The sequence below is a fragment of the Sphaerodactylus townsendi genome, linkage group LG04 (assembly GCF_021028975.2).
Source record: "Sphaerodactylus townsendi isolate TG3544 linkage group LG04, MPM_Stown_v2.3, whole genome shotgun sequence".
NCBI lineage: Eukaryota > Metazoa > Chordata > Lepidosauria > Squamata > Sphaerodactylidae > Sphaerodactylus > Sphaerodactylus townsendi.
This window is the reverse complement of record NC_059428.1, coordinates 100,787,718-100,799,805: the sequence shown is the minus strand read 5'-3', so window position 1 is coordinate 100,799,805 and position 12,088 is coordinate 100,787,718. Positions and strand designations below refer to the sequence as shown.

The window sequence follows — 12,088 nt, the reverse complement described above, 5'->3', positions numbered from 1 at the left end:
GGTCAGGAACAGGGAGGAGGGCAAGGGGGAAGCGTGCAAAGCAGCATGAGGGGGTGTGGGAGGGTAGAACTATGCCAGCTGGGAGTGAAGCCTGGGAGGGACTTTGAACCCAACACTGTCACTTGGGGCCCAGGTCACTTGGACAGCTCAGGTGGCGTTCCACCATTTGCGTCAGGCACAAAAACTGGCCCCATATCTCTCCCGTTCTGACCTGGCCACAGTGATCCATGCAACGGTCACCTCCAGGCTTGATTATTGTAACTCACTTTACGCTGGCCTGTCTTTGACTGTAATCTGGAAACTGAAACTCGTGCAACATGCGGCAGCCAGACTCCTTACTGGAGCATCTAGCCCAGACCGGATTACACCGGTCCTATACCATCTGCACTAGCTACACATCGAGTTCCAGGTCATGTTCAAAGTATTTGTTTTAACCTTTAAGGCTATAAGCGGCCTTGGGCCTACATATCTGAGGGACCACATCTCCCCTCATTGCCGCGCTAGGTTTCTTCGCTCTTCGGAGGAGAACCCATTAGTGGTTCCTGGCCCGAAGGATATTTGGCTGGCCTCTACAAGGGCCAGAGCTCTTACAGCCCTGGCTTCTACCTGGTGGAACAGGCTCCCTAGAGAGACCAGGGCCCTGCAGGACTTGCAAAGTTTCCGCAGGGCCTGTAAAACGGATCTGTTCCGCCAGGAGTTTGGCCAGCCGGGTTGATTGTTATCAGCCCCATTCGATCTAGGCCTCTCGTGGACACAGAGGAGGGTGGGTTTTTGTTGCCATCTTTTACAATATTGCTCCTTTTATGGTATTTTATTCTGAGTATGGTTTTATTCTGATTTATTCTGGTCGGGGCTATGCAGGCTGGTAACTACACTATACTAAGGACACAATTGAACACACCTGTATGTAATGTTCAATTTGGAAGAGGGGATACTGACTCCTACAATAAATTCTCTTTCCAGGCCTCAGCCCCACAGAGCTTCCATTTGATTGCCTAGAGAAGACCAGCCGGATGCTCAGCTCTACATATAACACAGAGAAAGCCATTGTGAAGACATGGCGCCACCTTGCCGAGAGCTTTGGATTGAAGCGTGATGAAATAGGAGGCATGACGGATGGCATGCAGCTCTTTGACCGTATTAGTACCGCCGGCTACAGTATTCCAGAACTGCTGACAAAACTAGTACAGATCGAACGGTTGGATGCTGTGGAGTCTCTCTGTGCAGATATCTTGGAGTGGGCACAAGTGATGCCCAAACCTGACCCAGTTACAGACTCATGATGGGCATATTCGTGATCTTCATTTCCAAAAGGATTTGTGGAAAATGCAGAACCCTGGAGCCATGGGTCCCAGAATGGGACAGACTCTTGGAAGCACTGATGGCTTTCAGATTTCAGTAGCATTTCGGTTGGTTTGAGAATATAGTGAGCCAAGTCTTGTTACTGGTTGCCACTGATCAAATTGAAGGACCTCAGCTTGAAGACTTCTTGAATTGGAATCATTTGGCCTGAAAAAAGAGAGATTAATATTAATTTCCAGCCGAACTCACAAGTACAGATACTGATCAGCTGCCAATGTCAGTGCTGGCTTTGAAGATATCCAGCTTAATTGCTTTGACTTGATTTGCTTCAATCTGCCACAGTTGCTACCCAACATCAGATACAGTACTGCAGGATGCAGATAAGAAGCTTGCCAGTTTTGCTATACCTAGCATTTACATGATTATCAGTTTCATTTTCTGTGTAACACGTAGGGTTTTTAAAAGTCAGCAGGCATGAGAATGAAGTTATAGTGGCTTAGATTAGTTGAATTGCAATTTGTATCATGTTTGAGTCCAAGTTTTCCCATTTCAACACATAGTATGGCTCGGGCATGTGCGGTCTGCACAGAATCCATACATACTAATGAAAATATATGCTAATTATAAAGTCAGCAGACATTATTTATGAATATGGTGCTTCATTAAGTAAAATAATTATGTAGCTATCTCTGATGCTTCAGAAAGGAACGAATCAATCCTTAAGGTGGGAATGTGAGGGACTTCGGTCAATACAGAGGAAGGAGATTCAGTACTTAAGTGTAGGAGATAAAGTGTGTACAGTTAAGTTTATTACATTTTATTTTTAAAAAGAATCAGATGTCTTATAGACGGTATTTCAACTTTGTCAGCTACCCAGACAAAAGATACATATACATTTCGTTCCTTGCATTTCTGATCTATTTTAGCCAAAATAGTTTTTCAGAGATAGCTATAATAGGAATTATTCAGCAAATTGTCACTAAGAAGATAAATAATTGCTGCCAAATAATTTAAAAACAGTGTGGTGTTGTGGAGTTTCTGGGATGTATGGGCATGTTCCAGTAACATTTTCTCCCGGCGTTTCACCTGCATCCGTGGCTGGCATCTTCAGAGGAGATCCTTTGAAGATGCCGCCCCAGATGCAGGTGAAACGTCAGGAGAAACTGCTACTGGAACATGGCCATACAGTCTGGAAACCCCACAACACCCCAGTGATTCCAACTGTGAAAGCCTTTGACAATAAATTAAAAAACAATTACTCCATCATTGCAACTCTTCACTACAATATAAAAACATAAGTCAATGTTGAGAATGTCCTTAAATTCATTTACATTTTACATGCAGAGAGAATAAGAATTAGAAGTTGGAAAATACTTTATATGAACTGAGTGGGTGCTAATAAACATACCATCATTTCCATAACATAAAATAATTTTATGGCAGATGTTTAGAAATTCTTCAGAAGGCATTACTGTTGCAAGTGTTCTGAAGGTTGTCAGTCTCCCAGTAGGGGCTGAGAATCCCCTGCCCCCAGCTCTGGCTTCCCTTCATTAGTCTGAAAGGCCAGGAGAAAAATTAAATAAAAATGGGCACCAGGCCTATGGATTTCATTGAAAATGAGGCCAGTCTTCTCTAGGAATCACCCCAAACTCTGTTTTACCATAGTTTCCAACAGTTCCTAGAGAGGCCTGGTGTTGCTAACAGCCACCTCCTATCTGCCTGCTAGTCTTCTACTGGTTGTTGGCTGGGCCTGGGAACCCTAAGTGTTCCCTAGCATAGAAAGTTAGAAAACTACTTTATAAGAGCTCATGGTTCAATGACTGCTTTCACAAATGTTATATCACTGAATTAAATTCTATCATACCGGCCTACTAAAAATAAGAAAGATATTGATTGTATTTCTGTATTTAAAAGAAGTATGTTAGCACAATTTCAATTGTTTGTATCCAGCATAAAGCAGCCACTTCTAGAAGCCAGAATATCAACGCTTATGTTTTAGTACCACTTAATTATTGTTAGTCTACCAGCCAAGGAACTGATATAGTGCTCTCCCCAGCAGAGCTTGCAACATGTCCTGGTTGAAACTGTGGAAACAGAATGTGTGCAGACTCCTAAAGGCCTGGGGCCCTGCCACTGTGGGATGTACTGAGAAGAGAAGGAAGAACAGGCTCTACCAAACCTTATGGCAAACTGCTGCATTGTGCTTGTGGTAGGAGGTCTCGTGCCCTGGGTTTAAAAAAGAAATCCTTATTTCGTTTTATTGGCAGGAAGTTCTTGTAAGCTCTTAATTGCAGAGACCAGGAGCCAGTAGTAGTTTTAATGAGCAAGTTACTTAATTTACAGTTCAGTTCATCACAAAATGCTGCGATGACAGATTTCAGTAAGTTATTATTAAATTAAAATAAATGCCATAACTTCAAAAGCAATATTTTTAATTACAAGTTGCACAACTGAGCAAAAGTGATATAAAACTGTAACTCATGTTCTCCGAAATAATAACCAGCCCTACCCCCCCACCTCCTTGGCCCTGAACAACAACAAAAAAAGACAATAGAAAACAGATTCCACTATAATAGGATCAATGTGATGAATATTTAATATTGCCATTTAGCATCTCTGCTTCTGGTACACAGTTTGCATAGCCAAAGAGTTAAGTAGCTCTTAATATCCCTGAAATGTCCTCTTTGCGTTAAATACTTATGAGGTTCTTCGTACCATTCATTAGCAAAAGCTGCATGTTGATTACATTTCACTTCTGTGGGTTTTTTTTTATTTTTACTAATATTGCCTACTGTATTTGTAGGAAGATTCTATAGCAGGTCACTGGGCTGGATCCTAGCCTGCTCTGCACAATCAACAAGAAGCTACAACTCACATAAAGGGAACAAATGATTTCTATCAATTCTCCCATTCATTGCACCTTATTGTACATGATTTCTGAGAGTAACCCAACCCACAGGAGCATTAGGGGTGAGGGAGAATTATAGAGGCTGCAACAAAGATCCATTTTGTGACTGGTTCTTTGGTCCAATGGTCCAATCGCCAAACTCTAACATTATTATCTGATGGCCCATGTTCTGTTGTATGCATAGGGTGATCCTCAGCATTGGGGTGGACAGAGTCAGTCTCTTCTTATTTTTGATCCAGCTTAGAGTTTTGGATTAAAGACACACAGCCCAAGGGAGCCGTGCAGCCTTCCGCCGGCACATTCACCCTCCTTGGGGCACTTACCCTGGTGGAGACAGCAGATGCATGTGGCTGCATGTCCCGCAGCACTGCCCCTGCAAACCCCAAAAGTTTGGATCACAACAGAGCTGTGCTGGCATCCTGTTCAGACGCCAGTGTGGGGGAGGGGCAGGGCACTTCCTGGGGCGACATTAGATGGCTTCTTCCAGGGGTTTAGAGTCGTTTGCATGGCACGCCTGTCCTTGGATGTATGCTGTCTTTTTGGTAGCATACGTCCTTTAAATCCTATGGGGCTTTCTGGCAGTGGGGGAGTTTTGGAGCTTTCCTGAGCTCCCTGCACTGCTGGAAAACTCTATTGGAGGCAGCAGGGCGGCACCGCAGTGGTGCCGGGTCCTGCCACTTCCAGATTTGGATGGGGCTGCCTGTCTCCCTCAGAGATATCTGACTGTAGAGGAGTCCTTGTGTTCTAGTTGCTGAAATCATGGATCTTCCTCTTAATCCTAATTATTCAAAGGAAAAAACAACAACAGCTGAGCAGTGATGGAGGCACAGTGCATCAGTACACACACCTGCATGCTTGGCGGTACCCTTTCCTCCTATTATTTGCTCCTGACTGGAAACAAATCACAATCATAAATCAGCTTCTGCTTTCAGAACAGCCTTACTGGATTATGGTCTGTAGTAATTTTTGGTTTCCCATTTTTCATCCTGAATAGAAATCCTTTCTCCAATTTGTATTTACAGTGTTATTTTACAATTAAAGTACACGTCTACTAGTGTGTGTTTTTAATATTAATATATCATCACTTTACTGAAGAAAACCAAATGGTGTTTGCTGAGCCCTGGAAATCAGTTGCCGCTATGAACCCTTGACTTTAAATTGTTTCATTTCGCATCTAATGAAGCTTTCATCATGTTGCCAAACAAAAGCACCCCACAAGGAGTAGGAAAACAGGCTAGTTCTGCACTTCTTGTTAAAATGCTTCTATTGTAACAATTTTGTGTATGTCTGTATATATAACTTATTACTGTTGTACATTATAAATAAATAAGATCAGATAAAGCATTGCCATGTGCATGGTGTTAATTTCGTTCTAAAGTTTAGACTAATTTTATATATTTATCACCTGGCACCCACTTCATCTGTCCTCCAGTATCATATGTGGAGTGCATCATGGGAAAAACACAACACATGATGAAGAAAGGGAGTTGCAGCCTAGAGTAAGAGTAGTACATAAACACCTAGTTTCTTTAAATGCAACTACTGGTAAGTCCTCAACGCCAGATGAATTGCATCGAAGGGTACTAAAAGAACTCACAGATATTTTTGAGAATTCTTGGAGAACAGGTGAGGTGCCTGGAGGTGGCCAGATGTTCAAGAAGGGGGAAAAGGAGAAACTGACCCATCAGCTTGAGGTCTACGCCTGATCATCAAACAATCAGCAGATCATCAAACAATCAGTCCTAGAGTATTTAGAAAGAATGGCTGTCATCACTAAGAGCTAGCAGGGGTTCCTTGAGAACAAATCACGTCAGACTAATCTTATGTCCTTTTTTGAGAACGTACAGTTGCACTTACCTGTAACTCACAAGTGGGCTTCTGCGTAGGCACACATTGGGACTGCGCTTGTGCAGGACAGTCACATACTCAGAACGTTTTTCTTCAACTCTGCTGCTGTTCCTAAGTGGAAGAGATGCTCACTCCCCTCCTATATAAAAAGCTAACAGTGACTTTTAGCTATATAAAAAGCTAACAGTGACTTTTTTACTCATGCTCTAACGTGGAAACAGCTGGACGGATCGCCCCCAAATTTTCACATGATGTCCCTCCCTGTTGCGGGCAGGTAATTGGACCTTCAAATCGCCAAAAGTCCATACCTGAGCCAGGTAAAACATTTTTTTCCTGGCACACCAGGCCATGAAGCTGGCTGTGTTTAACTGTCACCCTTAGAATGTTCGTGCAGCATGTCTGTGGCCTGAGGGGTTGGTATGAGGGCTTAGAATGTTCGCGCTGATGGCCAGAGATGAGCATTGAAAACAGTAAATAGGTAATACTGTTAGGTAATACGAGTGGAAGTGAAACACATACATACTTTGTCATGTGAGACGTCAGGTGGGGTTCCTCCCCCTCACACACAGGTAACTTTCACTCTCTGTGCCTCACCCACTGCTACCACACAACACACATACTCTCATACACATCCAGCTCATCCTCACACACCTCACTCTGCCCTCCCTCACATCCAACTGCCACTTACCCACTTCCTCACCCATATTCGCCACAGCTCTCTTTTACTAAAAGCAAGCTGGAGTTTGCCTTTTTCTTCTAAGAAAATCCACGGGGTGGGGGCGAACCAACACTACTGGCTCCGCTTCTTTTGCACATGGCTTTTTAAGAACCCAGGGAGCTGGCCTCAATCTGAGCGCCTCACCACCCTGCCTCTGCTGCCTGACTGGGATAGCCTGCTTGCCCCAGTTCTGCCTTACCCAAGTTAGGACTGTGGGTGTCAACCAGCCTCATGGACAGCGGGATTCGCACTCTGGACAGTTCCATTGTGAAATGGAAAGGGTTTCTTTATACTAAAAAAACAAGACACCACCATATAACAATGTGAATTGAAAAGGGAAAGAGGGATTCCATTTGACTACCCCAAAAGGCTATACTGCGGATCATTGGACCTGCATGGACATCTGTGTGGGTTGCGGACTGTGATGAGAAGGACAATTGCCACAGCAACGCGTAGTATTTAGTATTTAATAGTATTTAATAAAAGTAGAGGCAGAGGACCATTTAACTGCCCCATAAATGTCCAAGATATACACCCTGGAAACCCATGCTGTGGAGGGTAGTTACTGCTCTAGTAGAGTGGGCTCTGAGATTCAAAGGATGAGCCACCCCAGCTGCCTCACAGACCATCAAATAGCATTACACACCCAGTGGGATATTGTCTGGGCAGAGACAAGGTGACCTTTATGGAAATCCTTGAAACACACAAACAACCTGCCACTCTTACAGAAATGTGAGGTTCTCTCCAGCTGGTATAGCAGTAATGAGAGGATACCCAAAGTATGCAGTGCCTCCTCTAGGGCAGAGGATGGGTGCGGAAAAAACACTGGCAAAAGGACATCCTGCAACACAGAGAATCATGAGGCCACTTTAGGTAGATGGCACAAACTGGGACACAACACCACATTATCAGAGTGGAACTTGAGGAAGAGGGGAATCGCATTGAAGGACTTGCAGATTCCCAACATGCCTTGCAGACTGACTGCAACTAAAGAAGGCCATCTTGTATGACAAAACAGTCATGTCCAGGGGCGTAACGAGGCAGCCCTGGGCAAACTGTAGCCCTGGGCAAAACCTGAGTTGGATGCCTCCCCCCGCATGGGCGGCCACCATGACCAATTTTTTTTGCACCAGGACATTGGTGCCTGCAGGGGGTGTATTTTTAGACATATCAGCACCAAACTTCAGGTGACTGTCCTTATGCTACTCCCCAAGTTTGGTGAGGTTTGGTTCAAGGAGTCCAAAGTTATGGACTCCCAAAGGGGGTGCCCCATCCCCCATTGTTTCCAATGGGAGCTAATAGGAGATGGGGGCTACAGTTTTGAGGGTCCATAACTTTGGCCCCCCCTGAACCAAACTGCACCAAACCTGGGGGGTGCCATCATGACAGTCTCCAGATGATACCCTGAAATTTTGGTGATGATACGTCCAAGAATGCCCTCCCTGCAAGAACATCCTGAAATTGGCCCAAGAATCTTTGTTCTGCATTGAGTTTTCTGCATTGCAGTCAATGGGGGTTGCAGGCTGGGGGGGCACATTTTTGAAGGCACAATCTCAAAACTTTCAGGGTCTCATCAGGAAACTGCCCTAATGATTCCCCCCAAGTTTGGTGCAGTTTGGTTCAGGGGAGCCAAAGTTATGGACCCTCAAAACTGTAGCCCCCATCTCCTATTAACTCCCATTGGAAACAATGGGGGATAGGGGCACCCCCTTTGGGAGTCCATAACTTTGGACTCCCTGAACCAAACCTCACCAAACTTGGGGGGTCACATAACGAACCCAGCATTGATGACACGCTGAAAATTTGGTGCTGCTAGCTAGCCTAAGAACTGCGCCCCCTGCAGGCCAAAAATGGAAAACCACTAAAAATACCCAAAAACGAACCCAGCATTTTGATGCCCTCCACAAGGTGATGCCCTGGGCAGCTGCCCACCTTCCCCAATGGGCATTACACCAGTGGTCATGTCACTGGAAAGCAACACTCTGATTGCTTTGCCTATGGTAAAAAGTTTACTTGAGATGGCTAAACCTCACTGGGATAACCCAGTAGGGGCTAATGTGGCAAACTAGAAAATTGAAAACCTTTAAAGAATACAGCCTATAGTAATAGTATGAACACCACAATTTACAAAGGATGTAAACAAGGTGGAACATGTCCAGAGGAGGGAAACAAAGATGGTGAGGGGTCTGGAGACCAAGTCCTATGAGAAAAGGACGGTTGAAGAAGCTCAATATGCATAGCCTGGAGCGGAGACAATAGAGAGGTGATATGATAACCATTTTCAAGTATTTGAATTTGCTGTTGTAGAAATGGCGAGGAACTGTTTTCTGATGCCCCAGAAGTCAAACCAGAACCAGCAGGTTGAAATTAAATCAAAATTAGGAAGAACTTCATGACAATTACAGCAGCTCCTCAATGAACAGGTTTCCTCAGGAGGTGGTGAGCTCTCTTTCTTTAGAGGTATTTAAGCAGAGACTAGATGGCCATCTGATAGTAATACTGATTCTGTGAACTTAGGTAGATCATGAGGCTCTTGTTTGTCTCTTGTGGCCCTTTCTTACATGCCCAGGATAATGCAAACAGCCACTCTGGGATGAGGAAACAATTTTCCACCAGGCCAGATTGACCAGGGATCCTGGAGGACTTTTTGGGCCATCTTCTGGGTATGGAGAAGGGGTCACTGGGGTGGGGGATAGATGTTACTGTGATCTCCCTGCATTGTGCAGGGCATTTGAATAGATGACACTGGAGGCCCCTTCCAACATTATGTTTATATAATGCTTGCTAAAGTTGTTCTGTGCTCCCACAATGATGACTTGCTGAGAAGGTCACTAGAAACAGATGTAAATTGCTAGGGGAACCGAACTCACAGTTTACAGCCTTATTCTGAAATTCTTTAAAGCAGAAATATTACTGAGAAATAAGCAGGGGATTTGACCAAATTATCCAGGCAGAAAATTTCATATTAAAATAGCAATATGAAGCAAAGTTTTTCTTTTTTCTACACAGAAAATCACCAAAGCTTCCAAAAAGTACAGTGCAGGACTTACCCCATGCCGCCATTGCTGTCTTGGGAATGGGGAGGTCAAGGGTTACCATCCACGCCAGCCACATGGTGCCCAGAGGGCAAAAAAGTGGACTGGAGGCAGAGCATGTGGGGCAATATATGGCCGAGGCAGAGCATGTGGGGCAATATATGGCCGAGGGAGGCAGCACCTCTGCCTCTTCTCCTTGCGCTTGACAGCTCTTCCCTCCCTTCCTTTAGTGCATGGCTCAGTGGCGGTTTCTATTGTTACAGGCATTTGAACTGTTATTCTTTTATCCTGTCAGGGGGTTAGGGTTAGGGGTTTTGGGGGGTGGAGCCTGTGTGCCTGCCTCCCCATTATTGAGGGCCCAGGTGATGGGTGCTGGATGGCCCAAATCCCCTGGCAGCAAGGGGAGGACCACTTAGAAGCTAGAACCCAATTGGCTCCCACTGATTTGCTGCTCCTGCTTCCCCCACCACTGGGCTGGGGAAAGGTGTGCATTGGGTTCAGCAAATGTGCTGCTCAGTGATCAGGATCCGTCCCCCTATGCTGGGCCTCTGCTTCCTTTGCCAGCATTGAATAAAATAAGCTGTAGCCAGTTTTATCACCATGAAGAGGTTTATAGTATATTTATTTTGTGAACCAGTGGCTGCCCTCCCCTCCTCAGGCAGCAATGAGTTTTCAAGTGGCCATTGCACTTTCTTTGTGGCTCCTCCTGGCTGTTTGTGCTACTCTTCCAGATGTCACATTGTCTTACGATACTCATGTGTACACACATGCATGTGCAATGAAAAAGAAGACCCTAAATATAAGCAGTCAACAATAATATCAACCACTATGTCTGTTTATATGTGGCCATTTTAAAACAGTATGTATATATAGTGTTAAAAACACAGCCATCACCATGGCACTAGAAAACATTACAAACATCAAGTACGCAAGAGAAAGGATATGTATAACTGTCAGTATTTGTTGGATTGTATGTTAACACCTTCCCAAGTGATTCTGCTTTCTGCTACAGGAGTACGTTAAAGACCCACAACCAATATGCACAGCGTTGGAAAGAGGAGGAGGAAGAAGAAGAAGAAGAAGAAGAAGAAGAAGAAGAAGAAGAAGAAGAAGAAGAAGAAGAAGAAGAAGAAGAAGAAGAAGAAGAAGAAGAAGAAGAAGAAGAAGAAGAAGAAGAAGAAGAAGAGTTGGAATTATATTCCCCTTTCTTTCCTGTAAGGAGACTCAAAGGGGCTTACAAACTCTTTTCCTTTCCAAAAATGAACAAGACATATAAATTGTGCCACTTCCTTGTCCATCATGAGCATTTAGGGAACATTCTCAGCAGTCTCTGGATGTAGCTGACATCCACACATTGCATGCTGCCTCCTATATTCTCACTTCTTCAGGAGAAACCTGAACCCATTAAAAGAAATAATCCAAATATTCCACATCTATGATGTCATACCATGAAAACTTTTTATTTATTTAAAATGTTTATATGCCCACCTTTCTCCTGAGAATCTCAAATGCAAGAAAGAAGTGGCACTCTCCCCTCCCAGCTACCCGTAATACAGGGTTGGCCTGTGGACTGGGACCTCATTGGGAAAGTCCAGAGGAGAACAGATTTGTGTCTGGTGCAGAGAATTTAGAAAGGCATGTCATGTTCATTTTTCTGTGGATCTTGATGGGGCCAAAAATTAAAATGGGGATCTGCCTCTACTTTTTCATTCCCCCAACAGAACAAATCAGTTAGCTACATATTGCATGGTGCAGTGACAGATAGTGACAACCTTTCCCATGTTACTGAAATATTTTTTTTCTTACCAAATGATTTATATTCCTTAAAAACACTACTAGTGTTCAAGGCATACATCTTTCCTGAGTCCCTCCTGCACAGGGTGACAGATAAAGGTTCAAGGGGGCAGACCATGTCTAAAGCATTGTATATTTATTTGTTTGTTTAGGACGAAGGATTGATTTCTAGGGGAGAAACTCATCTTTAAAAAAACACTGCATATATTGAAGCTGTCATACAACTGAGAGAATGCGCACACCAGATACAGATCTCTCCTTTCTTTTCTGTGCATTGTCATACTATTTTGTTAAGGAAGTTTTTTTTTGGCAATTTAGATCATTTCCTCCCTCATGTAATAATTGAAACCAAAGCCATGTACATGTTTTGCCGCCATACTTCCTCTAATATCCCGTAACAGGCTCCATTTGTCTCCAGAGTGGAAACTCTCACTTATTTTGCGGTGCCATACTGGAAGTATGTGGTTTCTTGATATAAGGAGA

General features: G+C 44.0%; 1 protein-coding gene across 1 annotated transcript in view; it reads left to right on the top strand.

Annotated features, from left to right (window-relative positions):
- Positions 1-2,349, top strand: part of EDAR (ectodysplasin A receptor) — a 95,562-nt gene extending 93,213 nt beyond the window's left edge. The window contains exon 12 of the mRNA XM_048494696.1: positions 964-2,349. Coding sequence (XP_048350653.1) covers positions 964-1,283 — 320 coding nt within the window. The 3' untranslated portion in view covers positions 1,284-2,349. The remainder of the gene's footprint in view (positions 1-963) is intronic.
- The last annotated feature ends 9,739 nt before the right edge of the window (positions 2,350-12,088 follow it).